General features: G+C 41.2%; 1 protein-coding gene across 1 annotated transcript in view; it reads right to left on the bottom strand.

Annotated features, from left to right (window-relative positions):
- Nucleotides 1–2,144: 2,144 nt before the first annotated feature.
- Nucleotides 2,145–20,839, bottom strand: part of EIF2AK3 (eukaryotic translation initiation factor 2 alpha kinase 3) — a 119,923-nt gene continuing 101,228 nt past the window's right edge. The window contains exons 15-17 of the mRNA XM_080657770.1: nt 12,247–12,348; nt 5,676–5,738; nt 2,145–3,310 (exon numbers count right to left, since the gene is read on the bottom strand). Of these exons, the coding sequence (XP_080513896.1) occupies nt 3,104–3,310; nt 5,676–5,738; nt 12,247–12,348 (372 nt within the window). The 3' untranslated portion in view covers nt 2,145–3,103. The remainder of the gene's footprint in view (nt 3,311–5,675; nt 5,739–12,246; nt 12,349–20,839) is intronic.

Genomic DNA, 20,839 nt, shown 5'->3' with positions numbered 1-20,839 from the left:
AGTACCTGGGTGCAGTTTCCATCCCCTGCCTGGTCAGAGAGCATGGGGGAGGCAACCAACAGATGTGTCTCTCTCATATCGATGTTTCTCTCTCTCTCTCTCTCTCTCTTCCCACCCCCACCCCCGCCACTCTCTCTAAAAATCAATGGAAAAATATCCTCAGGTGAGGATTAATAAAAACAAAACACACACACAAAATTAAAGTGCAAGATATCCTTCCTTTAGAAAATGTTCAAGATTTGAGCCTTTATCTGTTTTTAGCATCGGAATTGTTCAAACACCTTTTCTCCTTAAACCTTTGCCAAGTATTTATTGCAGTGACCGGCACATTCCTCATTTGGCTATTTCCTGCAGCTATGTCAGAGTTATGTTCTTCAAATTCAATTCCACAAATACATAATCCAGGATCAGGTTTTATGCTAGGCATTGCTGGCATCACAAGGTGTGCCCCTAGCCCTGGGACCAATTATTGTGGCCTTGACCATGGTAAGTGTTATTAGGCACAAAGTGCTTGAAAGAGAGGCAAGTGTGAAGGGAAGGGCTCAGAAAGATGTCAGAAAAGCAATGACTTGAGAGGAGAGTAGGTCTGGAGTCAGCAGAAAGGGCTCTGGATGAGAACACACTGTTCTGTCTCCCATCAAAGACTCGCTAGGTTCTGCTGGTCCAGTCCTGAACTTCCTGTGCCTGCTTTCCTCCTGAGGCCAGTGAAAGCACAAGCAGAATGAAAATGAAGGCAGGAATGACTATACTGTGCAAAAATTTTGCAAATGCTTAAGACAGTGTGGGACAGGGAGTAGGCAAAACTCTGACTGGAAGTCAGAATACCAGGGGTTTGGTCCCAGTTCTGCTTCTGCTGGCTTTGTGATCTGGGGCAAACTCAGCACCTTTCTGGACCTGGGTCTTCCCACAGGTAGAACAGCTATCCTAACACCTGCCAAGGTCAGCCCTCAGGGTACCTGTGAGGGTCGCAGGGTCTGCAGCTATAACTAGGGGGGTGAAGAAGAAAGGAGGTAGGGAGGAGCAACGGAAGCAGGCTGACCAAGAGAAGAGAGGTGGGATGGAGCCTGGGGACAAAGACGATGGTCAGGCTGTACTGAGGAGTCAAGGTATGAATAGAGGCCATCTAATGCCAGACGTTGGGCGCCATTTAACGCCGGTGGTCTTGATCCAGCATCTAGAAGGGTTCAGCAAACCTGGAGAAGGGGCTGTGCATAAATTAATAAAGAGTCCAGAGACAAAACATAATTTTGAAAGGCATATTGAGGCGGGGGGGGGGGGGGAGCAGAGGAGCTTGGCTGAAGAAACCAGGTTCTTCTTGACTTAGGACCCCTTGCTTTTTATTAACTCAAATTGTCCTAAGGCAAGGTGGAGATATATACTTCAAAGGGTAGGGTTTCTACAGAAGCATTGTGAAACTGGGGAATTGCCTTTGGCTGTTCAGGTGTTTGGCCAACAGGAGGCAATAACATGTAGATTAAGATGCCCTGAGCTGTCTGGCAGCAAATAATCAATTTAATGCATCCTTTCAGGTCTGGGGAAATGCCTTTAGCCATTCCCAACAGGTGATAACATATGTGACTCAGCCCTTATTAAGTCCCCAAGTTCCATCAACCTTTCGATGAAACTGTTGTAATTAGGACATGCTGGAATTGGCTTCCGGCAGCCATCCATGTCTGTGATGTGATTTCCAGCTTGCAAACTGCTCATAACTTTGTGGGACAGACATTACTTGTCTGAGAAATGGAAGTAAGCATGCACCTTGACCTTAAAGGTTGTCTGGCTAGGATGTACTAATCACCCAGCATGCCACGGGCCTTCACGTGGCACACATCAGACACGCAGTGGCATCAGCAAAGCCAGCAAGGCCACACCCTGGCCTTGAGGTCTCCCTCCTGGGCAGGGTCCTCTTCAGTTCCCAGTCCAGCTGAGTGGGGCTGAGCACATTTCTCTGGATTCAGCCCTTGGGTTCTGAAAAGGACATGGCCCTGGTCAAATCTTTGGAAAAGAACAGAGAAGACACGTGTTTGGAACAGGTTAGGGGTGAGTTTGAGGGTAATGACCCTTCTTAGATGCAGAATCACATTTTATAAATTTGAAAAACTACCATTTGTGGCTAATTCCCCCAAATCAGAGTCAACCATAAGTAATTAATAAAAGTTTTATTAAATCATTTAGACTTGAAAGAAGTCACAATAGTTAACACACTTAAGTGTGTTCTATATACCACCAACCCAAACGGATTGAGTTCAGAATTTTTATAAATAAAAAATAAACATATTTACAGTGAAAATAAAAACAAGTTAGATGATTAAACTGTTATCTATAATCAGTTTTGGGAAACTACCTGCCTATAGAATTACATATAAGACACTTAAGATTTTATTCGGTTTAAAGTCCATAAGTAAAGAAGTTAAGTGTAAAATGTGATTCATTTCTTACTATGGCCTTTTTTCATCCCCAAACCAGAACTTTTGACCAATTTACATAAAAAACTTCATTCCTTTTTTTGGAGGTAAAGTACAAAGCTCTTACACCCTCCCCAAACCATCTGAGAAACAGCTATAATGCTACGGAGGCCACTATAGGACTAGCTATGGACATAAACCATTGTGCAGTTTGTGCTACTTGTCCTCCCAAATAGTGCAGATTCTTGATTTACCCACCAGGGACAAAAATGGAGTCAGCTTTTTGGAAATCAGTTTTAAATCAGCAGTATCTCTAGAAAGCATATTTCTAGAACAATATAGCTACCGTATGTAGGGATTTTCATGATTCTGTGATATAAAAATATCTCTCTATTAATTTTAGGGATTGCTTGACCTCCCCAGGCAACAGGTGAGGGCTACAGAGCGTGGCCAGCCAGTTTCAAGAGACTCACCAAGAAAAAGGACCACATGTGATTTAGTGGTAGTTCTCGAGGACAGCAAAAATCAAGAGTTGGCTCAAATTAGGTTATGCCCCAAAATTCAGTTTAAATATGACTTAGAAAAAGTAGTCCAAAATAAAACTGAGCAAAGAACAAAGTTCTCAAGTCTACAATTTTGGAAGGTCACATTCCTAACCAGAGACTATTTTGTGTCACCTGTGAGGGCACAGGCACAACCTAAGGTGAACTATTTGGCAAAGGGCTATGGGAGTCGCTGGAGTGTCTTGACTGTTTTGTTCCTGATGAACTCACGGAGCGGGACCTCTGCCTGAGCACAGTTTTTCCTGGAAACTCCAAGTCCTCAAATACAGTATTTTCAATGATGTGTACAGCTTCAGGCCGCTCCATGGGGGATGGAGAGAGCATCTCTTGAACCATCATATACTGAAACATAAAAATTGTTTTGTGATAAACGGGTCAGATTTAGAACACTAAACAGTCGCCTAGTTCAAGAGTCACCAAATTTTTCTGTAAATATATTGTTTGCAAGCCAGTTTCTGCTGCAACTTCTCAGCTCTGCCACTGCAGTACAAAAGCAGCCACAGACAGTATGCAAACAAATGGGCATGGCTGGATTTCAAAACTTTATTCCAAAAACTAGAGGCCCAGTGCACAAACTTCATGCGTGGGTAGGGTCCCTAGTGGCTGGCCAGCAGCCAGGGCCTTCCTTCATTCTGTGCTGCCCCCTGGTGGTCAGCGCACGTCATAGTGAGAGATCAAACTCCCGGTCTGTCAAACTCCAGAGAGGAAGGACACTTTGCATATTAGGCTTTTATATATTTAGATAGGCAGCAGGCTGGACTTAGCCAACTCCTGCTCCAAATAAATATGGGCCATTGTGGGTAATTGCTTGTTATCTAACATGTAATAAAGAGTCCTAAATCATATCATTGAAACACAGACATAGTGAAAATATAATCATCTCAATATTCAATTCAAATATAACTATGCCTGAGATCAACACCTGACACCTTTAAGAATTTTTTGACCCACTGCATGGGAGAACATATTTGCAAATGGTATCACTGATAAAGGTTTAATTTCCAACATCTACAGGCAGCTTATACAACTTAATAAAAGGAAGATAAATGATCCAATAAAAAAATGGGCAACAGACCTAAATATAATCTTTTCGAAAGAAGACAGAAGGAAGGCCAAGAGACACATGAAAACATGCTCAAAGTCACTAATTATCCGAGAGATGCAAATCAAAACGACAATGCGATACCATCTCACACCTATCAGAATGGCTATCATCAACAAATCAACAAACGACAAGTGTTGGCGAGGATGTGGAGAAAAAGGAACCCTCGTGCACTGCTGGTGGGAATGCAGACTGGTGCAGCCACTGTGGAGAACAGTATGGAGTTTCCTCAAAAAACTGAAAATGGAACTCCCATTTGACCCAGTAATCCCACTCCTAGGAATATATCCTAAGAAACCAGAAACACCAATCAGAAAGGATATATGCACCCCTATGTTCATAGCAGCACAATTTACAATAGCTAAGATGTGGAAACAGCCTAGGTGCCCGTCAGCAGATGACTGGATCAGAAAACTATGGTACATCTACACAATGGAATACTATGCTGCCATAAAAAAGAAGGAATTACTACCATTTGTAGGCACCTGGATGGAATTAGAGAACATTATGCTAAGTGAAATAAGCCAGTCAATGAAAGAAAAATACCACATGATCTCACTCATTTGGTGATAATGAAAAACATTATAAACTGATGAACCAAAAGATAGTTACAGAGGCAGTAAAGCATCAAACAGACTGTCTAATTACAGCGGTAAGGTTAGGGAGAGGTGGGGGAAATAAGAGATCAACTGAAGGACTTGTATGCATGCATATAAGAGTAACCAACGGATGCAAAACATTGGGCGGGGAGGGCATGTATGGGAGTGGGGTGCGGGGGGCAATGGTAAGATATGTACACATATAATACCTTAATAAAAATTTGAAAAAAAAAAAAAAGAATTTTTTGAACCCCTATTAATGTAACATATGCTCATGAACCACCTTTGGAATTGAGTCATTAAATCTGCAAAATATATAACAAAATGATTTTTAGTAAAAATATATTTCATTTAGGTTAGTGTATCTATTATAACATTCATTTAATGCAATCCTTTATTATACTTATAATACTGAAAGATAAAACTTCAATCTGTGATAAGTCTAATTTACTTCAACTTATTTAAGAAAATTCAAGAGTAATCAATGTATAAATTTTAAAGTGTATGTGGACAAAACATTTTGTGAAATAAAAATAAACAAAAGCTGAAAAAAGAAACTGTCAAAGGTTCATCACACGTAACTTTCACCATCCAAGACTAGCTTACGTCCCACCCCCTCTCCTGACATTCTTCTGTGGCATTCTGAGCCGTCTGACTCCAACACACAATCAGTAGGACCTAGTGCCCCCCACCCCAAAGAAGCCAGTTTTTAAGATCGATCCCAAATTCACAAAGATAAAGCAATTAATGGCGTGGTAACAATAGCAATTCTGTCCTGCAAGGGCCCACCCAAGTTCAGCCCTGTGGAAAGGAAAGGTGGCCACAATCCACAAGCAGAATGCCAGCAGCTTGGGAGCACAGACCAGGCCCACGGCCCTGAGGAGCTCCAGTCTTGTTTTAACAAGATGGTGCTCTTGGAATCAGGTTCCTGTCCTCCCTACACCTAAGGACCCTTTAAATTCTAAATACATTTCTAAAGAAAATAAAAGATAAGAATTATACAAACCTCACGAGGATATTTCTGAGTAAACAGTGGTGGAAATCTGAGATTTCTTACATCAGTTAAGACCTAAAAAGAAAGAAAAGTAAAAGAAAAGGTGTTACTTACCTTTAAATCTATTTTGATATATAGATCTATTTAAACATGAAGTACTTTTGATACTTTAGAGCAGTGGTTCTCAATCTTTTTAATGCCGCGACCCTTTAATACAGTTCCTCATGTTGTGATGACCCCCAACCATAAAATTATTTTCATTGCTACTTCATAACTGTAATTTTGCTACTGTTAATGAATTGTAATGTAAATATCTGTGTTTTCCGATGGTCTTAGGTTCTACAGCAGCGGTTCTCAACCTGTGGGTCACGACCCACAGGTTGAGAACCGCTAGCAGGGTCGCCTAAGACCATCGGAAAACATTACGATTCATAACATTACGATTCATAACAGTAGCAAAATTACAGTTATGAAGTAGCAATGAAAATAATTTTATGGTTGGGGGTCACCACAACATGAGGAACTGTATTAAAGGGTCGCGGCATTAGAAAGGTTGAGAACCACTGCTTTAGAGGAATGACCAAGGAGAGAGGGTGAATATTAACAGGTGGAGAACTCATCAGTAGCTTTTCCTGATGGTAACCTACACATCGGTGATTCCTGGGCCCAGGTACACACACCATCCAATCACCAAAACCGGAGAATCACTCAGGTGTAATTACACTTGAACTATGCACATGATGCCAACACCTGGCCTGTGGCTGAGCACAGGCTGATGAGTACCAAAGTAACTCAGCTCTCAGGAATCCAGTGTGCTTCAGTGGGTAACCTTTCTTAACAGCTCCTAACATCTCTGCACTTGATTAAAAGAAAAAAGCATATTCTTTTCCTTTTTATTTTTTTGAGTGATGGAAACCAAACAATTATGCTAAATACGGAGTATAAAACTAAGCTTTTTAAAGTTCTCTGGGAAGTTTTCAGATAAATTATTACTCTTCATGTTCCAGTTTCCTCGTTTACAAAACAAAGACAATAGGGTCCGCCCTATACAACTCTGAGAATTAAATGAGGTTAATTTAAGTCAGCAACTGCACAGTACCTGGTACTTCTTTTCTTTTTTTCTTTTTCATCTTAACTTTAAAAAAAAAATCTTTATTGTTGAAAGTATTACATAGGTCCTCCTTTCTCCCCCATTAACCTGGTACTTCTAAAATGAGGACAAAACTAATTTTTTGTTGTTGTTGTTTTTAAATTTTTTTATTTTGTCTTTATTTTTTTAAATAATTCTTTATTGTTGAAAGTATTACATATGTCCCCTTTAGACAAAACTAGTTTTTAGAAATGAAATAAAACAAATAAGTATATTTCTTAAGAAATAAGCTGAAAAAGGAGTATGTGGAGGTAGAAGAGGGTAAAGGGGGGATAAATGGTAGTGGAAGAAGACATGAATTGGAGTGGTAAACACACAATACAATATACAGATGATGTATTGTAGAAATGTACATGTGAAACCTGTAAAATTTTATTAACCAATGTCACCGCAATAAATTCAATAAAAATTAAAAAAATTAAAATTAAAAAAAGAGAGAAGAAAGAAGCTGGAGTGTACTTTTAAAAAAAAAGTGGAACTAGGTTGTCATTTGTTACTTCCCACTGAAGAAAACAGAAACTTAATCAGATGAGCCTGTGCCGCAGGCCCGAGGAAGAGGGTTCCATGTGCTAACAGGTGGATCACACCCAACTGAGTGCAGGTAAACGCTGGAGAGTGAACTCACTGAATCAACTTTTAATTATATAACACTTTAAAACAAAGGTTTTTATTTAAAACTTAGAATTGAAAAATGACAACTATCTAATTCCAGAATTGAAACATATGTGCTGGCAAGGATGTTATAGAACCAGAACTCTCCTACACTGGTGTGGGAATGTAAAATGGCACTTGCTTATAAATTTAAACCACTTCACACACAGCTTATCAATCCTACCTAGGTCAGTACCCATGACAGATGAAAACATGTCTACAAAAGACTTGTTCACAAATATTCATGGTATCTTAATTCATAATTGTTCTCAACAGGTAAATGGATACATGAACTGTGGTATACATACAATGGAATTTTACTAATATAAATGAATGAATTATTGAGACACTGAGTAACATGAATGAGTCTCAAAAACTTTTTGTGAGTCAAAAAAGGGAGACACAAAAGAGTATGTTTTGAGAGATTCCATTTTTATGAAGCTTTAGAAAAAAAACAGGAAGTAGATGAGCAGCTGCCTGGGATGATTGGGAAAGAGCAAAGAAAACCTTCTGGGGTGATAGAAATGGACTATGTTTTGAATGCAGTGGTGGTTACATGGGAATATAAACTCGTCAAAACTCATCAAACTGTACACTTAAAGTGGGTACACTTTACTGTATGTAAATTGTGCTTCAATAAAATTTATTTAAAAAGGACCTTGTTCAAATCATCAAATGGTCTGTTTCACATGCACTAGAGAACTCCGGAGAGATTCTGGCTCAACATGGCATATTTCCTACCACATGTTCAGTAAACATTTGCACTAAAACAAGTGTAACAGAATGTAAAATGTATACTAAGTCTATAAGGATGAGTGCACTGGGAGAAAAGTCAAATGTCTGTAAGACAGAAAGTGGATGGAGCATACCTCAGCAGAAGAGAGGAAGGTAAGCCAAGCTGCCTACAGGGATAATGCCAATGAACAGGGGTGGACGACCTGAAAGTATGCACACGGAGTGACACATCTGCATGTAAACATATGAGGCTTATTCTCTGGAGACACTGAACCAAGGAAGTCCAGACTTGGAGTACTCAGTAGAAAGGAGGCATACGTTGTGGTGGGCACAGAACAGCAGGATGAGGTGCAGAGCTGCACACATCCCCATCACCCACACTTTCTCCTCAGGAGAACGAGAGACACTTCTCCAGAGAAAATGGTTCTAGAGGAAAGCCTACAGATGTGGACGTGAGAGTTCTCCACTACACCCAAGATAATAACTGAATTGTAGCCTGAAGTCCTTCCAGTCTCCACCTGAGAGCCCTATTCTTAAATATGAATGAACAGGTGAGGATTATCAACATGATAAAAAAATCATTAAAAACCCGAGTTAGCGATTTTAGCAGGGAGGGAAGCATGACTATGAGGGGAGCAGGAGGGAGTTTCTGTGGTGATGGAACAGTTCTGTGTCTACATTGAAGTGGTGGTTACACAAATCTATACCTGAGGTAAAATAACATGGAGCTATACACATACATTGTACCCAGGTGAAATTCCTGGTTTTGTTATTGTGCTATAATTTATGTGAGATGTAACCATTAGGAGACATTGGGTGAGGGGCACATTGAATCTCTCTGTATTATCTTTGCAACTTCCTGTGGCTCTATATTAATTTAAGAAAATTAAAAACCCAAAGGAAAGAGACAATACAGGGAGAAGAAAACTTAGAACACACACACACAACTGAGGTGCTCAGAGATAAGTAAAGATACAAAAATCCATGTAAAAAGAGTAAAGTGCTATTAAAAAGGAACAATCTTGAACAATAAAAACTGGATGGTCAAAATAAAAAAGTAATTAGAAAAGTTGAAATAACAAGTTAAGGAATTATTTTTTTAAATGTATTTTTATTGATTTCAGAGAGTAAGGAAGAGACAGAAATAGAAACAACAATGAGAAAGAATTCCTAACATTGACTCTCTGACTGGGAATCAAACCAGTGATCTCCTGCTTCCTAGGTCGATGCTCAACCGCTGAGACACATCAGCTGGGCAAGTTAAGGAACTCTTGCAAAGAACAATATTAAAAGACAGAAAGATGAAAATAGGAGAAAAAAATAATAGGTGTTTAAGATTAAGTCAGGCATTTCAGGAAAAGGAAACAGAAAAATTGAAGAATTTATTTTTAAAAAATTTATTAGACCTGAAGGATTTATATCTTTTAACTGAAAGGACCTACCAAGTATCAAGCACAGTAAGTGAGGGGGGAGGGGAAAGGTCAATGAGGACTAAATTTCATAACAGCACTGATAAAGGTAAAGCCCTAAAACTTCCAGAAAGAAAAATAAAACAGGTCAAACACCCCATATAAACAATTCAGGTATCAGCTTCTGGACAGCAGCGCTGTGGAAGCTACATGAGTTGATCAATGGCCTCAACATTCTGAGGGAAATTCCAATCTAGAATTGGAACCTGGCCAAAACATTTTCACATACTTGAGGATTCTAAAAATGTATCTCTCATATATTCCTTCTGAGGCATTTACTGCAGAATGTGCTCTAGCAAAATAAGCGAATAATGCAAGAAAAAGGAGAAAACCTGGAATCCAGGAAACAAGGGGGGCCAGGCTAGGAGGGTAGGAAAGTATGTCCTTGGCTGATGACTTATAGAAGGTCTAGGGGCGATCAGAACAGAGTGAAGGACAAAGGCTTTGAGAAGACTACAGAAAAAAAAAAATTATCTAGCTAGCTATCATCTATCTATTTCTCTGCTTACCTACTCACCCACTTTCCCGAGTGATAGATAGGTAAGTAAATAAGCTATATTGAAGTACAGAGAAAATATTGTTTGATATTTGACAGATTTTGAACACTTGTTAAAAATTACAACCAAGGTTCATAGGAAACTACGTAATTGAGAAAAGGCAATTCTGGAAAAAAGTATTGAATCAGAAAGAAAAAGTCAGAGTATACCTGATCTAGCCAGAACAATATTTGCATGGTCAAGAGAAATACTAACTTCATTTCACCAAAACCTTTTTACACAGCTACATGTTTTTTATTTTCATTTTAAAACTGAAATAAAACTCACCTTTTAAACCATTTTGAAGTATATAACCCAGTGCTTTTTATTCTATTCACATGTACAGCCATCACCACTAATTCCAGAACATTTCCTTTCCATCCCCCCAAAATAAACCCCATACCCAGTAACCAGTCACTCTCTACCCCTTCTACTCCCAGCCCCTGGGAACTATTAATCTACTTTGTCTTTATAGATTTGTCTGTTCTGTATATTTCATATAAATGAATTCATACAATATTGGTCTTTTGTGTCTGGCTTCTTTCAGTTAGCACAATGTTTTCAAGGTTCATTTGTGTTGTGGCATAGATCAGTACTTTATTCCTTTTTTTTTTTGGCTGAATAATATTCCATTGTACGGGCATACCACATTTTGTTTTGCCATTCATTAGCTGGCTGGGTTGTTTCTACTTTCTGGCTATTATAAAAATGCTACTATAAACATCTTTGTACACATTTTTTGTGTGAATATGTTTTCATTTCTCTTGGGTGTATACCTAGGAGTAAAAATGCTGAGTCATATGTAACTCTGTTTAACTATTTGAGTAACTATCAAACTGTTTTCCACAGCAGCTGTACAATTTTAAATTCCCACCAGCAATGTATGAAGGCTCTAATTTATCCACATCCTTGCCAACACTTGTTATATGTTTTATTATTATTATATCCATCCAATATGCTATGGATTAGTATTTCATTATGGCTTTGATTTGTATGACCCTAATAAATAATAATGAGCTTATTGGACATTTGTAAACCTTCTTTGGAGAAATGTCTAAGTCCTTTGCTCATTTTTAAATTGAATTGTCTTTTTGTTGTCGAATTGTAATAGTTCTTTATATATTTGGGATACTAGAACCTTATCAGATATATGATTCACAAACAACTCCTCCCATTTTGTAAACTGTATTTTTACATTCTTAGTAGGGTCCTTTGATGCCATATGATTCCTGATCCTTTACATAGGTTAGGCCTGTTTAATAACCCTTTCTGGAGGCTTTTAGGATGTTCTGAAATTGACTCATTTTGGCAGGTCCTAATGGTTAGAAGATCTGAGTCCTTTGGCTATCTGTGAGACATACATCCTCTTCTACCATGGCCAGGAATCAATAAGTAAGGTCTAAAACTGATGAAGAAATGGTGATAATAGCTTAACTTTTGGAAACAGCTTAAGTTTAAGTTAAGTGCCAGGGACAGCAGCTACAAAAGCTGAGGGTGACCATTTAATGAAGGATGGGGAAGACAGGGACAGAGGTACTTGTAAACACTTTCAGTACTGTCTTCCTTAAAAGCCATGGCCGTGGTTTGAGAGGGGAAAAAAATAAGTATGCTTAGTTTGCCAGCTTTTAAGTATATGAGTAAGTGGCAATTTGTCCTCTGGAATAGTCCCCTGTGACCACCCACTGCTGCCACCACTCCCTCCCACCACTCCCATCCCATGGCTCCCCTCACTCTGCACTTACTATACCGTCATTCAGTACTAGATACTGTTAAGTTAGGATCAATTTTAGTAACAACAAGGAACTAAAATATTCAACTAAATAATTTTTAAAAACTGAGCTTTAAATGGAAGCAAACTGTCTACAAATCTTCCCTTATAGCGCACATCACCTCCTTCACTTGTAGTTAACCAATCTGCTGGTATTAAGAATAACTTACCACCCCCCCCCCCAAAAAAAGAATAACTTATTCTCCATTTAAATTCTTTTATAAATTTAAGAGTATTTTATTTTTCCACCATTTTTGAGGCGGGGAGAACTTACCCTGACTCTCTCCATCTGAGTGCCGAATGGGTACAACAACTCAAACAGAATGAGGCCTAAAGAAAAGATGTCCACTTTATGAGAGTAGTTGTTTCCATGAATCTGAAATCCCACATAAACAAGAAATGTTAGAAAAATATTAACAGAGATAATACAATCGATAATATGACATTGGTGAATCTCCAAGTTGACTTAGTCACTTCTTAGTTTAAATGTACTTGTAGGTACAAAAATGTTAGCAAAGAGTTAATAATCTCACAAGCCTCTTTTCTTCAACTCTCTACAGCAGAGTAATTAACCTAGTCAGCATCACAGAAGGGAAGCCAGGACAACTCAGAGATATGCATCAGTAAAACAGGCCTGGCAGGACCCTGGAGCCTCTGGATGCTGGAAAGGTTTGTGAGAGCAGTAAAAACTACTCCATTACCCTGAGGTGAGGTTTTTCAAAGTGAACACTATCTAAAGCAGATCTCTCATTCCTACCCATCTTAGTCCTCACCCATTTTTATGAGAAAATCTTCATTACTCCAAACCACTAATCAACTATGGTTAGCCCTCATTAGGGCACTTAATTATGGACCACTCTGCATTCCTAGTTGTATGTTTCATGTGCATATTTCCTATTCACAACTAGAAATGAAGTCCTGCAGGGAAGGGACCTGCCTCTTTTGTATCCCACCACCCAGCACTGGGTTAAGTACAGAGAAGGCCCTCAATAAATACTTATTTGCTAAAATGAAGTCATGAATTACAACCCAAGCACTCTTAAACTAAGCCTCATTCAAATTAAGGTGACCTTGGGGTACTGAGTTGAACGCTTTTATTTGAGAAATTTACTCTGGGCCCCTAACTTGACATTTGGCAAAGTAAAGAAGGTGTCACTCTGGGACCCACATCAGCATTTCCTCATGGGGAGTCACAGGGAGCAGCCAGGATGATAAACCCTCACAGACTCCTCTCTCAACAGCACTTGCTGCCTGTCTCCCTGGGCACTCTCACAGGCCACCTGCCTCTGTGCTTACAGAACACAGAGCGCCAGATGGGAAGTCTCCAAGTCCACACCAGCTACATCACCTTCCGCTCATCCCTTACCTCTTATCCCTGGAGTTCAACAACAGAGCTTACAGGGCACAGAGAAAAAGATAGCCTCATACAATATTTGGAGAATATAAACTAACACACCTTCATGAAAAGCAACTGGCAATAACTGTTTACTCCCACTTGATGGCCATAATTAATTACACCAACCCTAGGGAAGATGGAAATGTGGATAGAGGTCTGTGCACAAGGGGTGTTATCTGAGTGATATTCCCAACAGCAAAATTTACAAGTAACTAAAATATCCAAAACAAATGTTGAATAAATTGCTTAACATAGAAAATACTATATAGCCAAAAGGTTTTCCAAGAACACTCAATAATGTGGGAAATGCTCACATTTTACTACTATATTCAAATATTTGCAGATGAGAATCCCAATTTTGTTTTCTCAAATTAGGTAAAAATGTTATAAAATATATGTACACACACACATCTTGTGTGTGTATTATAAAAAAGGAAATGACTAATGTTTCAGAATGTTCATTAGTAGTTTTTCTTTATACCTTCCTGTATTTCCCATATTCCATACATAAAGAATAGATTAACATATAATGAGGGAAAGACTCGTGTGGCTCAGTGATTGAGCGTTGACCCATGAGTCAGGAGGTCACCATTCGATTCCCAGTCAGGGCACAAGGCTGAGTGCTGGGCTCAATCCCCAGGAGGGGGTTGTGCAGAGGAGGCAGCCAATTGATGATTCTTTCTTCTACCTCTCTCTCCCTCTCCCTTTCTCTCTCTTAAATCAATAAAAAACATATTAGGAGGAAAATGCATTAAATACATTTAAAAAACAAACATGGTTCATGAACACACACAAAATGACCTTTACAAAACATCTAAAAAATAAGAAATTAAGTGTAGTTCTGAAGGGGGGCAGAATAAAAGACACCCTTTCAGAGTTTAACTGATTGTTTAATACTGTGTAATACTACAACATGACCTGAGTTTCCTGCTAATTACAACAAGAACAAAGTAACTGGTCTCTGCTCATTAGAAAGAACCTAGAAAGGTAAGAAAATTAAGAACTTTGTTAAAAAATAGTTTAAAACAATGTACAGCCTCAGAGGCTTAGATAAGATGATTCATACAAAGTGTTTTGAGAGACTTTTCAAAGCAATCCTATATAATAAAAGCCTAATATGCAAATTGTCCCCTCGGGCGGTCACTGGACTGAGAGACCAAGAGTTCGACCGCTCGCTACGATGTGCACTGACCACCAGGGGGTGGCGATGTGCTGCACCCTCTTGCTGGCTACCTGGGAGCGTGAGTGATGGGGACAGAGGTGCGGTGAGAATGCGGGGTGCCCACCGAGCTCACTCTCACTCCCCCTGCAACCCTCCCCCGGGACGCCAGGGCTCACGCACCAGGGAAGCCCATGCGCTCAGATGCGTGAGGAGCCCGCCCCGCACCTGCACAGCCTCTTCTGGGTGAGCCAGGCTGCAGCTGTCGGTCATGCTCCCTTTGGGTTCTCACAGGAGCCGGTCTGAGAGGCCAGCTGGGAAAGAGCACGCTGCCCACCCGGCTTCTGTGTGGTGCTGCTGGGCAGCCCAGAGGCCCACGCTGCACCCCGGTGTGCGGTGTCTGGACGCACTCACCACATCTCTGCACGGGGACTCGGGCACTGTGACTCAGGCAGAGGGGGGAGTGCGGGGGCCTGGGGGCCCAGGTGCTGCCCAGGGCCTGGAGGTCAGCTGGGACCTGCCCTTCTGTGCCAGATGCTCACACTTCGATCACTGGCCAGGCCTAGGGACTGTACCTGTGCACGAATTTCATGCACCGGGCATCAAGTATTTTATAAAGTGACAGCTTCTGTATTTAAAAATACTGAAGAATAGCCCTGGCTGCTGTGGTTCAGTGGTTAGAGCATTGGCCCGAGCACTGAAGGGTCGTGGGTTCAATTTATGGTCAAAGGCATGCACCTGGGTTTCATGTTCGATCCCCGATCCCAGTTGAGGTGCGGACGGTGGCAACCAATCAATGTGTCTCTCTCACATTGGTGTTTCTCTCTCCCTCCCACCTTTCCACTCTCTATAGAACAATGGAAAAAATATCCTCAGATGAGGATTAACAACAACAAAAAGAATACTAAAGAATAATAAGAGGTTTATTAAGAGAATTAAGACACCCATTTTCAACTCCCTGATTTTAACTACCATACACTGCCATGACAAAATGTCTACAGCTACCCTTGATTTTCTAGTATCTTTTACAATAACAAATATGGTATCACTTGTCATCAATCTCTTCCCTTTTCCGATGGCAAACCTTACCTCCAACAAACACACACTTACACATATGCATATACACATCACATACACACGCACGTTAGCCACAGTCAAAACACTACAGTCAGTCCAGCAGTATCAAAGGGGGATCGCCATGACTACCTATGTAGTGTTTTTTTCACTGACATTCACATTCACTCATCTACCAAACATTTATGTGGAATTCTAGGCACTGTTTTAGGTGTTGGGGATAAATTAAAAGAAGAGATAAGTTAGGTCCCTTCTCTGATAGATTATTATTTTAGAGGGGAAGAAAAACACTTACTTTGAGAGTTAAAAATGCTATGAAAAGAATAAACAGTGGCCCTAGCTCATTTGGCTCAGTGGATAGAGCGTCGACTGAAGGGTCCTAGGTTCAATTCTGGTCAAGGGCACGTGCCTGGGTTGCAGGCTCGATCCCTAGTGTGGGGCATGCAGGAGGCAGCCGTTCAGTGATCCTCTTTCATCATTGATGTTTTTGTCTCTCTCTCTACCTCTCCCTTCCTCTCTGAAAACAATAAAAAAATATTTAAACAAAAGAATAAAACAGTATAATGTGATAGACACTGACAGGGAGTGGAGGGATAGTTATCTATTTCACACAGGGTTGGGGGATGGAGACTCCATCTAGTGAGCCCTTCATACTCGCCTGAATCCAGGTAGAATGCCTTTTATTCAGTCATTCCTATTTTGTTTTCACAATACTTAAAAGTGTGAAGATATATTTCCAGCCTCTTTAATAATGATGAATTTTTAAAAATGCTATTACAAACATTTTAATGTCAATTCTGATACACACCTATGTAGAAAAATCAGAAAAGTCCAAAATATCTTTCAAAGCTCCTACACAGAAGCAGTGACTACTGATACTTTATGGTTCTTCCTTCCTGCCTTTTTTCACATGGATATGAAGATGTATTTCCAGTACTTTGATATTTCATACAGTTTTCATTTCTCCTGTTGCCAGGGTCTGCCCACATTACTTGACTAAATGATATGGTGATTCAATTACTCAGGCCAATAGATTTCTTCTACTCAAGCCATTTGGATACTTTTGGTTGCAAATAATCAACTATGCATTATAAACCTCTTATGAATTAAAATCTCTGCCATATGTATCATGTATTTTTTTAAACTATAAAAGTAAGTTTACTTAAAAAGTCACAGAGATAGAAGAAATGGGCTCAGGAAACAAGTTACAGAAGCAAAGAAAGGGCCCTTGGAGCTTAGGAGTGAGGAAGGTAAAGGTAATGTGCCTAGGGGGAGGAGAGGGAGAGGGGAAAGGTGCTGCATGCTCCTGGAAAAAAGAGAATTCATTTTTAATTTCTGAATTTATTTGTGGATTCTCCCTTTTAAGTAGATTTGCTAGATAAGATTATCTTTTTTATTTAAAACTTAAAATCTACCATGTTGTTTTATCAGTATGAGTTCTCATTCCTGTTCAACATCCTGCAGCTCCTCCTGCCTCCTACCAAGCAGAATGCTAAGTCACTTACCAGCAGGCAGTAATGTGCTTATATAATGAAGGCTTTCAAATAAATGTATCTCATAATAGAACATTGATAGCTTCCTGTGAATTTTTTTTTCATTTCTTTCACTGTTTTCTTAATACTTTGCATGAGCATGTTTTTTTTTTACCCAATAGTTACTTAGGAAGGTGTTTTAAATTTCCAGCTAGCCAAAACAAAAGCTGAAACAAACAAAAATCTAATTTAAAAAACCCCACTATCATCTTTACAGCAAAACATTCACAAGTTCTGTGTTCAAATACATTTGTGGTCTAGAAGTCTGAAATGAAAGTGATACCATTGTAATTAAACTAATTATTAATAACTTGGGGCCCAGTGCACGAATTCGTGCATCTTGAAAGGAACTGTGTGCCGTGAGGCTGCGGTGGGCACAGGGGCAGGTCTCAGCTCATCCTCCACATCCCTGCCTGGCCCCTCCTGCCGTGGCCCCCAGTACCCTGTCTGCCAGCAGCAGCCCCACTCCAGCCGCCACCGCTCCCACACACTGATGGTGCCGGCCCTGCTCCCACACCCGCTGACTGTGCGGAGGGACTGGGGCCGGCGCTAGCAGCAGGTGCAAGTGGGACCAGCGCCGTCTGTGGCTGCAAGTGGCGGCTGCTGCCCCAATTGCCCCTCAGGAGCAGGGGGATGTGGAGAAGCCCTCAGGGGCTATTGGGCCCAGCAGCCGCTGCTCGCACCCACTGACAGTGCGGAGCGACTGGGACCGGCGCCAGGTGCTGGCAGTGGGTGCAGCGCCAGCTGCAGGTGTGAGTGGGGCCGTCGCCAACAGCAGTGTGAGGGGCGGCTTCCAGCCCTGATTGCCCCTCAGGAGCAGGGGGAGGTGGAGAAACCCTGAGGGGTGATTGGGACCAGGAGCCTCCGCTCGCACCCGCTGATGGCGCCAAGCGATTGGGCCTGGTGCTGGGTCCAGGCAGCGGGTGTGAGCGGTGGCTCTGGCACCGGCAACGGGTGTGAGCGCGGCCAGCGCCGGCAACAGGTGCGAGCACCCAGCGGGACCATGGCGCACATGAGCAAATAATTTTCAGTAACCACCAGAAGCTCGCCCCGATGACAGTGACCGGCACCACACCTTGGTCTGGCACCACTGCTCCACCATCCCACCACGGCCGAATCCCGCCATGTTCCACACTCTGCTGCCTGCTGCCAATGCCAACCATGTTCCGTGTGCACCCCCTGGTAGTCAGCATACTTCATAGCAACCGGTTGTTTGGTTGTTCAGTTATTGGCTTGTTCTGCCGTTTGGTCTATTTGCATATTAGGGTTTTACATATAGAGATAGGAAAGGAGTAAAGTGCGAGGCCAGCCATTATAGGCATGCCCAGTAATGCTGGGATGCCCTCAGGAAGACACTTGTCTGTCAGTCACACCTGGGAACAGGTCATTGGCCAGAATGGGCATGGGCACTGCAAGGGCACGAGATTTGGGATATTTAATCCTCAAACAAAAGGAATTTGCTCTCTTGCTCTCTTGTGCTATTGGTATGTTGTGCTTAACTCCTGGATTGTGGGGCTCTCTCCCCTGAATTCTGAGCCCAACTCCTGCTCCCCTGAATTCACCTACAAGGCCATGTGACTAGCCCCCCACACACACCTCCACTCCCACACACACATGCAATGGACTAATGGACTAGCCTGGTGCTGAACCAGACCTGGCTGCAACATGGAACAGAAACTCTGGACACTGGCTTTGCTTCTAGCTCTACTGAAACCCCAGGTACAGTTCTTCTATAATTGGACTAAGGGAAATGGGACTTTAGAAACACCGAGAAATAATTCCACACAAACAAAAAGTACTCATCCTCCCGTGCAAGTCTCAGAAAAGTCTTTTTCTCGAGATATCATAAGAACCCCACCCTCAGCACCCAGTGGGGAAGAGGCTACCCCAATTTCCCCAATAAAAGAAGTATATCTTATTTTAATTCATTTATTAGTAAATGTTCAAATACCAACTATAAATAAAGCCTCGTATATTTTTCATCTAGCTTCCCTGCATGGGTAAAAGATCCATTCAAAGGGCAAAATAAGCCCTGACCAGTGCGGCTCAGTTGGTTGGAGCATCATCCCATGCACCAAAGGGTCATGGGTTCAATTCCCAGTCAGGGCACAAACCTCGGTTGTGAGTCCGATCCCCAATCAGGGCATGCGTGGGAGGAAACTGATCTGTGTTTCTCTTCACATCAGTGCCTCTCTCTCTCTCTCTCTCTCTCTCTCTCTCTCTCTCTCTCTCTCTCTCTTTCTCTCTCTCCCTTTCACTTCCTCTCTCTCTAAATCCTCAGTTGAGGATTTTTTAAAAAGTGCAAAATGAACTAAGGATATTAAATTAACAGAGTAAAAAACATTCAATGATACAGTGTTAGATTCCATAGGGCAAATGACTTTTAAGAAACTATCACTTATTAAATTCTGATGTACTATCAAACAGGATACCCACAATTCCCTGAAAATGCTATTAAAACATCCCTCCCTTTCCAACTACATATTATCTTTATGGGGTCAGATTTTCTTCCTTCACTTCACACAAAATAACATATTGCAACGAATTGAATGCAAAGCAGATAGGAGAATCTAGCTCTTTTAAGTCAGATATTAAAGAGATCTGTTAAAATGTAAACAAATGCCACTCTTCTCAACAATGCTTTTTTGTTTTGGGAAATATCATAAAAATATCTTGGGGATAAGATAGGTTTAATATTATTAAATTAATAAATTTTTCAGTTTTAATCTCTAACATGGCAAATACTGATAAATAAAATCCCATTAAGAAAAACTCTTGGGTTTTCAATCATATTTACATGTATAAACAGGTACTGATGTTACCATCATTCGCTAGTTATTAACAGGAAGAGAGCAAGCAAAGTCAGACATTGATAAGCATGATCAGCTGGGAAGCATAAGCCTGTTTGCTTCACTAGGAAGCTACAGCTTCACACCCCAAGGAATTGTAGCATTGTCCCTCCAAGGAGATTAACATCCCTCCCTTCTCTCCTCCCTTACTGGATTGTGTATGGAGGGGGAGCAGGAGGAGGTAAGCAATATGCAATAAAGTCAAAATGGTGCAGGGGGAGATGCTTGACCCTAGAGGCCTGTCAGTCTAACCTGGGAAAGGGATCATTGGACCCATCAGAAGCCTGGAAATCTTGGCAAGTTTAAAAAGCTCCTGGTTAAAATCCCAAGAGAACAAAGCACGTGATTGTGTTCTCTCTCTCTTTCTTTCCCTCTCTCCCCCCCCCCACCCCCACACTCACCCCATTTTGTTTGCATCTCTCCTGCCAGAGAGCATGCAACTATGCATTTCTAGTGGCCACCTGAAGCCTGCTGCAGACTGCTCAGGCTCCAAAGGACTATGAAGCAGAAACTCTGGGCATTGGCTTTTGTTTTGGTCTTGCTGAAGAGATGGTGGGACTTTTGCCATGGCAGGATGGAGGCAGGTGGGACATGGGGAAGTCAGGAGGGGAACTCCTTTGATTTTGCATCAGACTTGCCACAACACAATCTCCCCTGCATGGGTCCTTAAAATGCTTTTCTCGAAATCCCTGGAAGGGCCTGTTTCCAACCCACAACACTGAGACCAGAAAATTTGCGAATGGCTGATCTAAGCATAAATAAGCTTGTGAACATCATTATCCTAGTGGTGACTGGGCATGCTATTCTGAAGCTCCCAGGACAGTCTGCTCCCACCACTCTTCCAGGCTCTGTTCTGT

This window comes from Plecotus auritus (assembly GCF_963455305.1).
Source record: "Plecotus auritus genome assembly, chromosome: 2".
Taxonomy (NCBI): domain Eukaryota; kingdom Metazoa; phylum Chordata; class Mammalia; order Chiroptera; family Vespertilionidae; genus Plecotus; species Plecotus auritus.
Note: the sequence above shows the minus strand (reverse complement) of the source record. Positions and strands in the feature narration are given on the sequence as shown.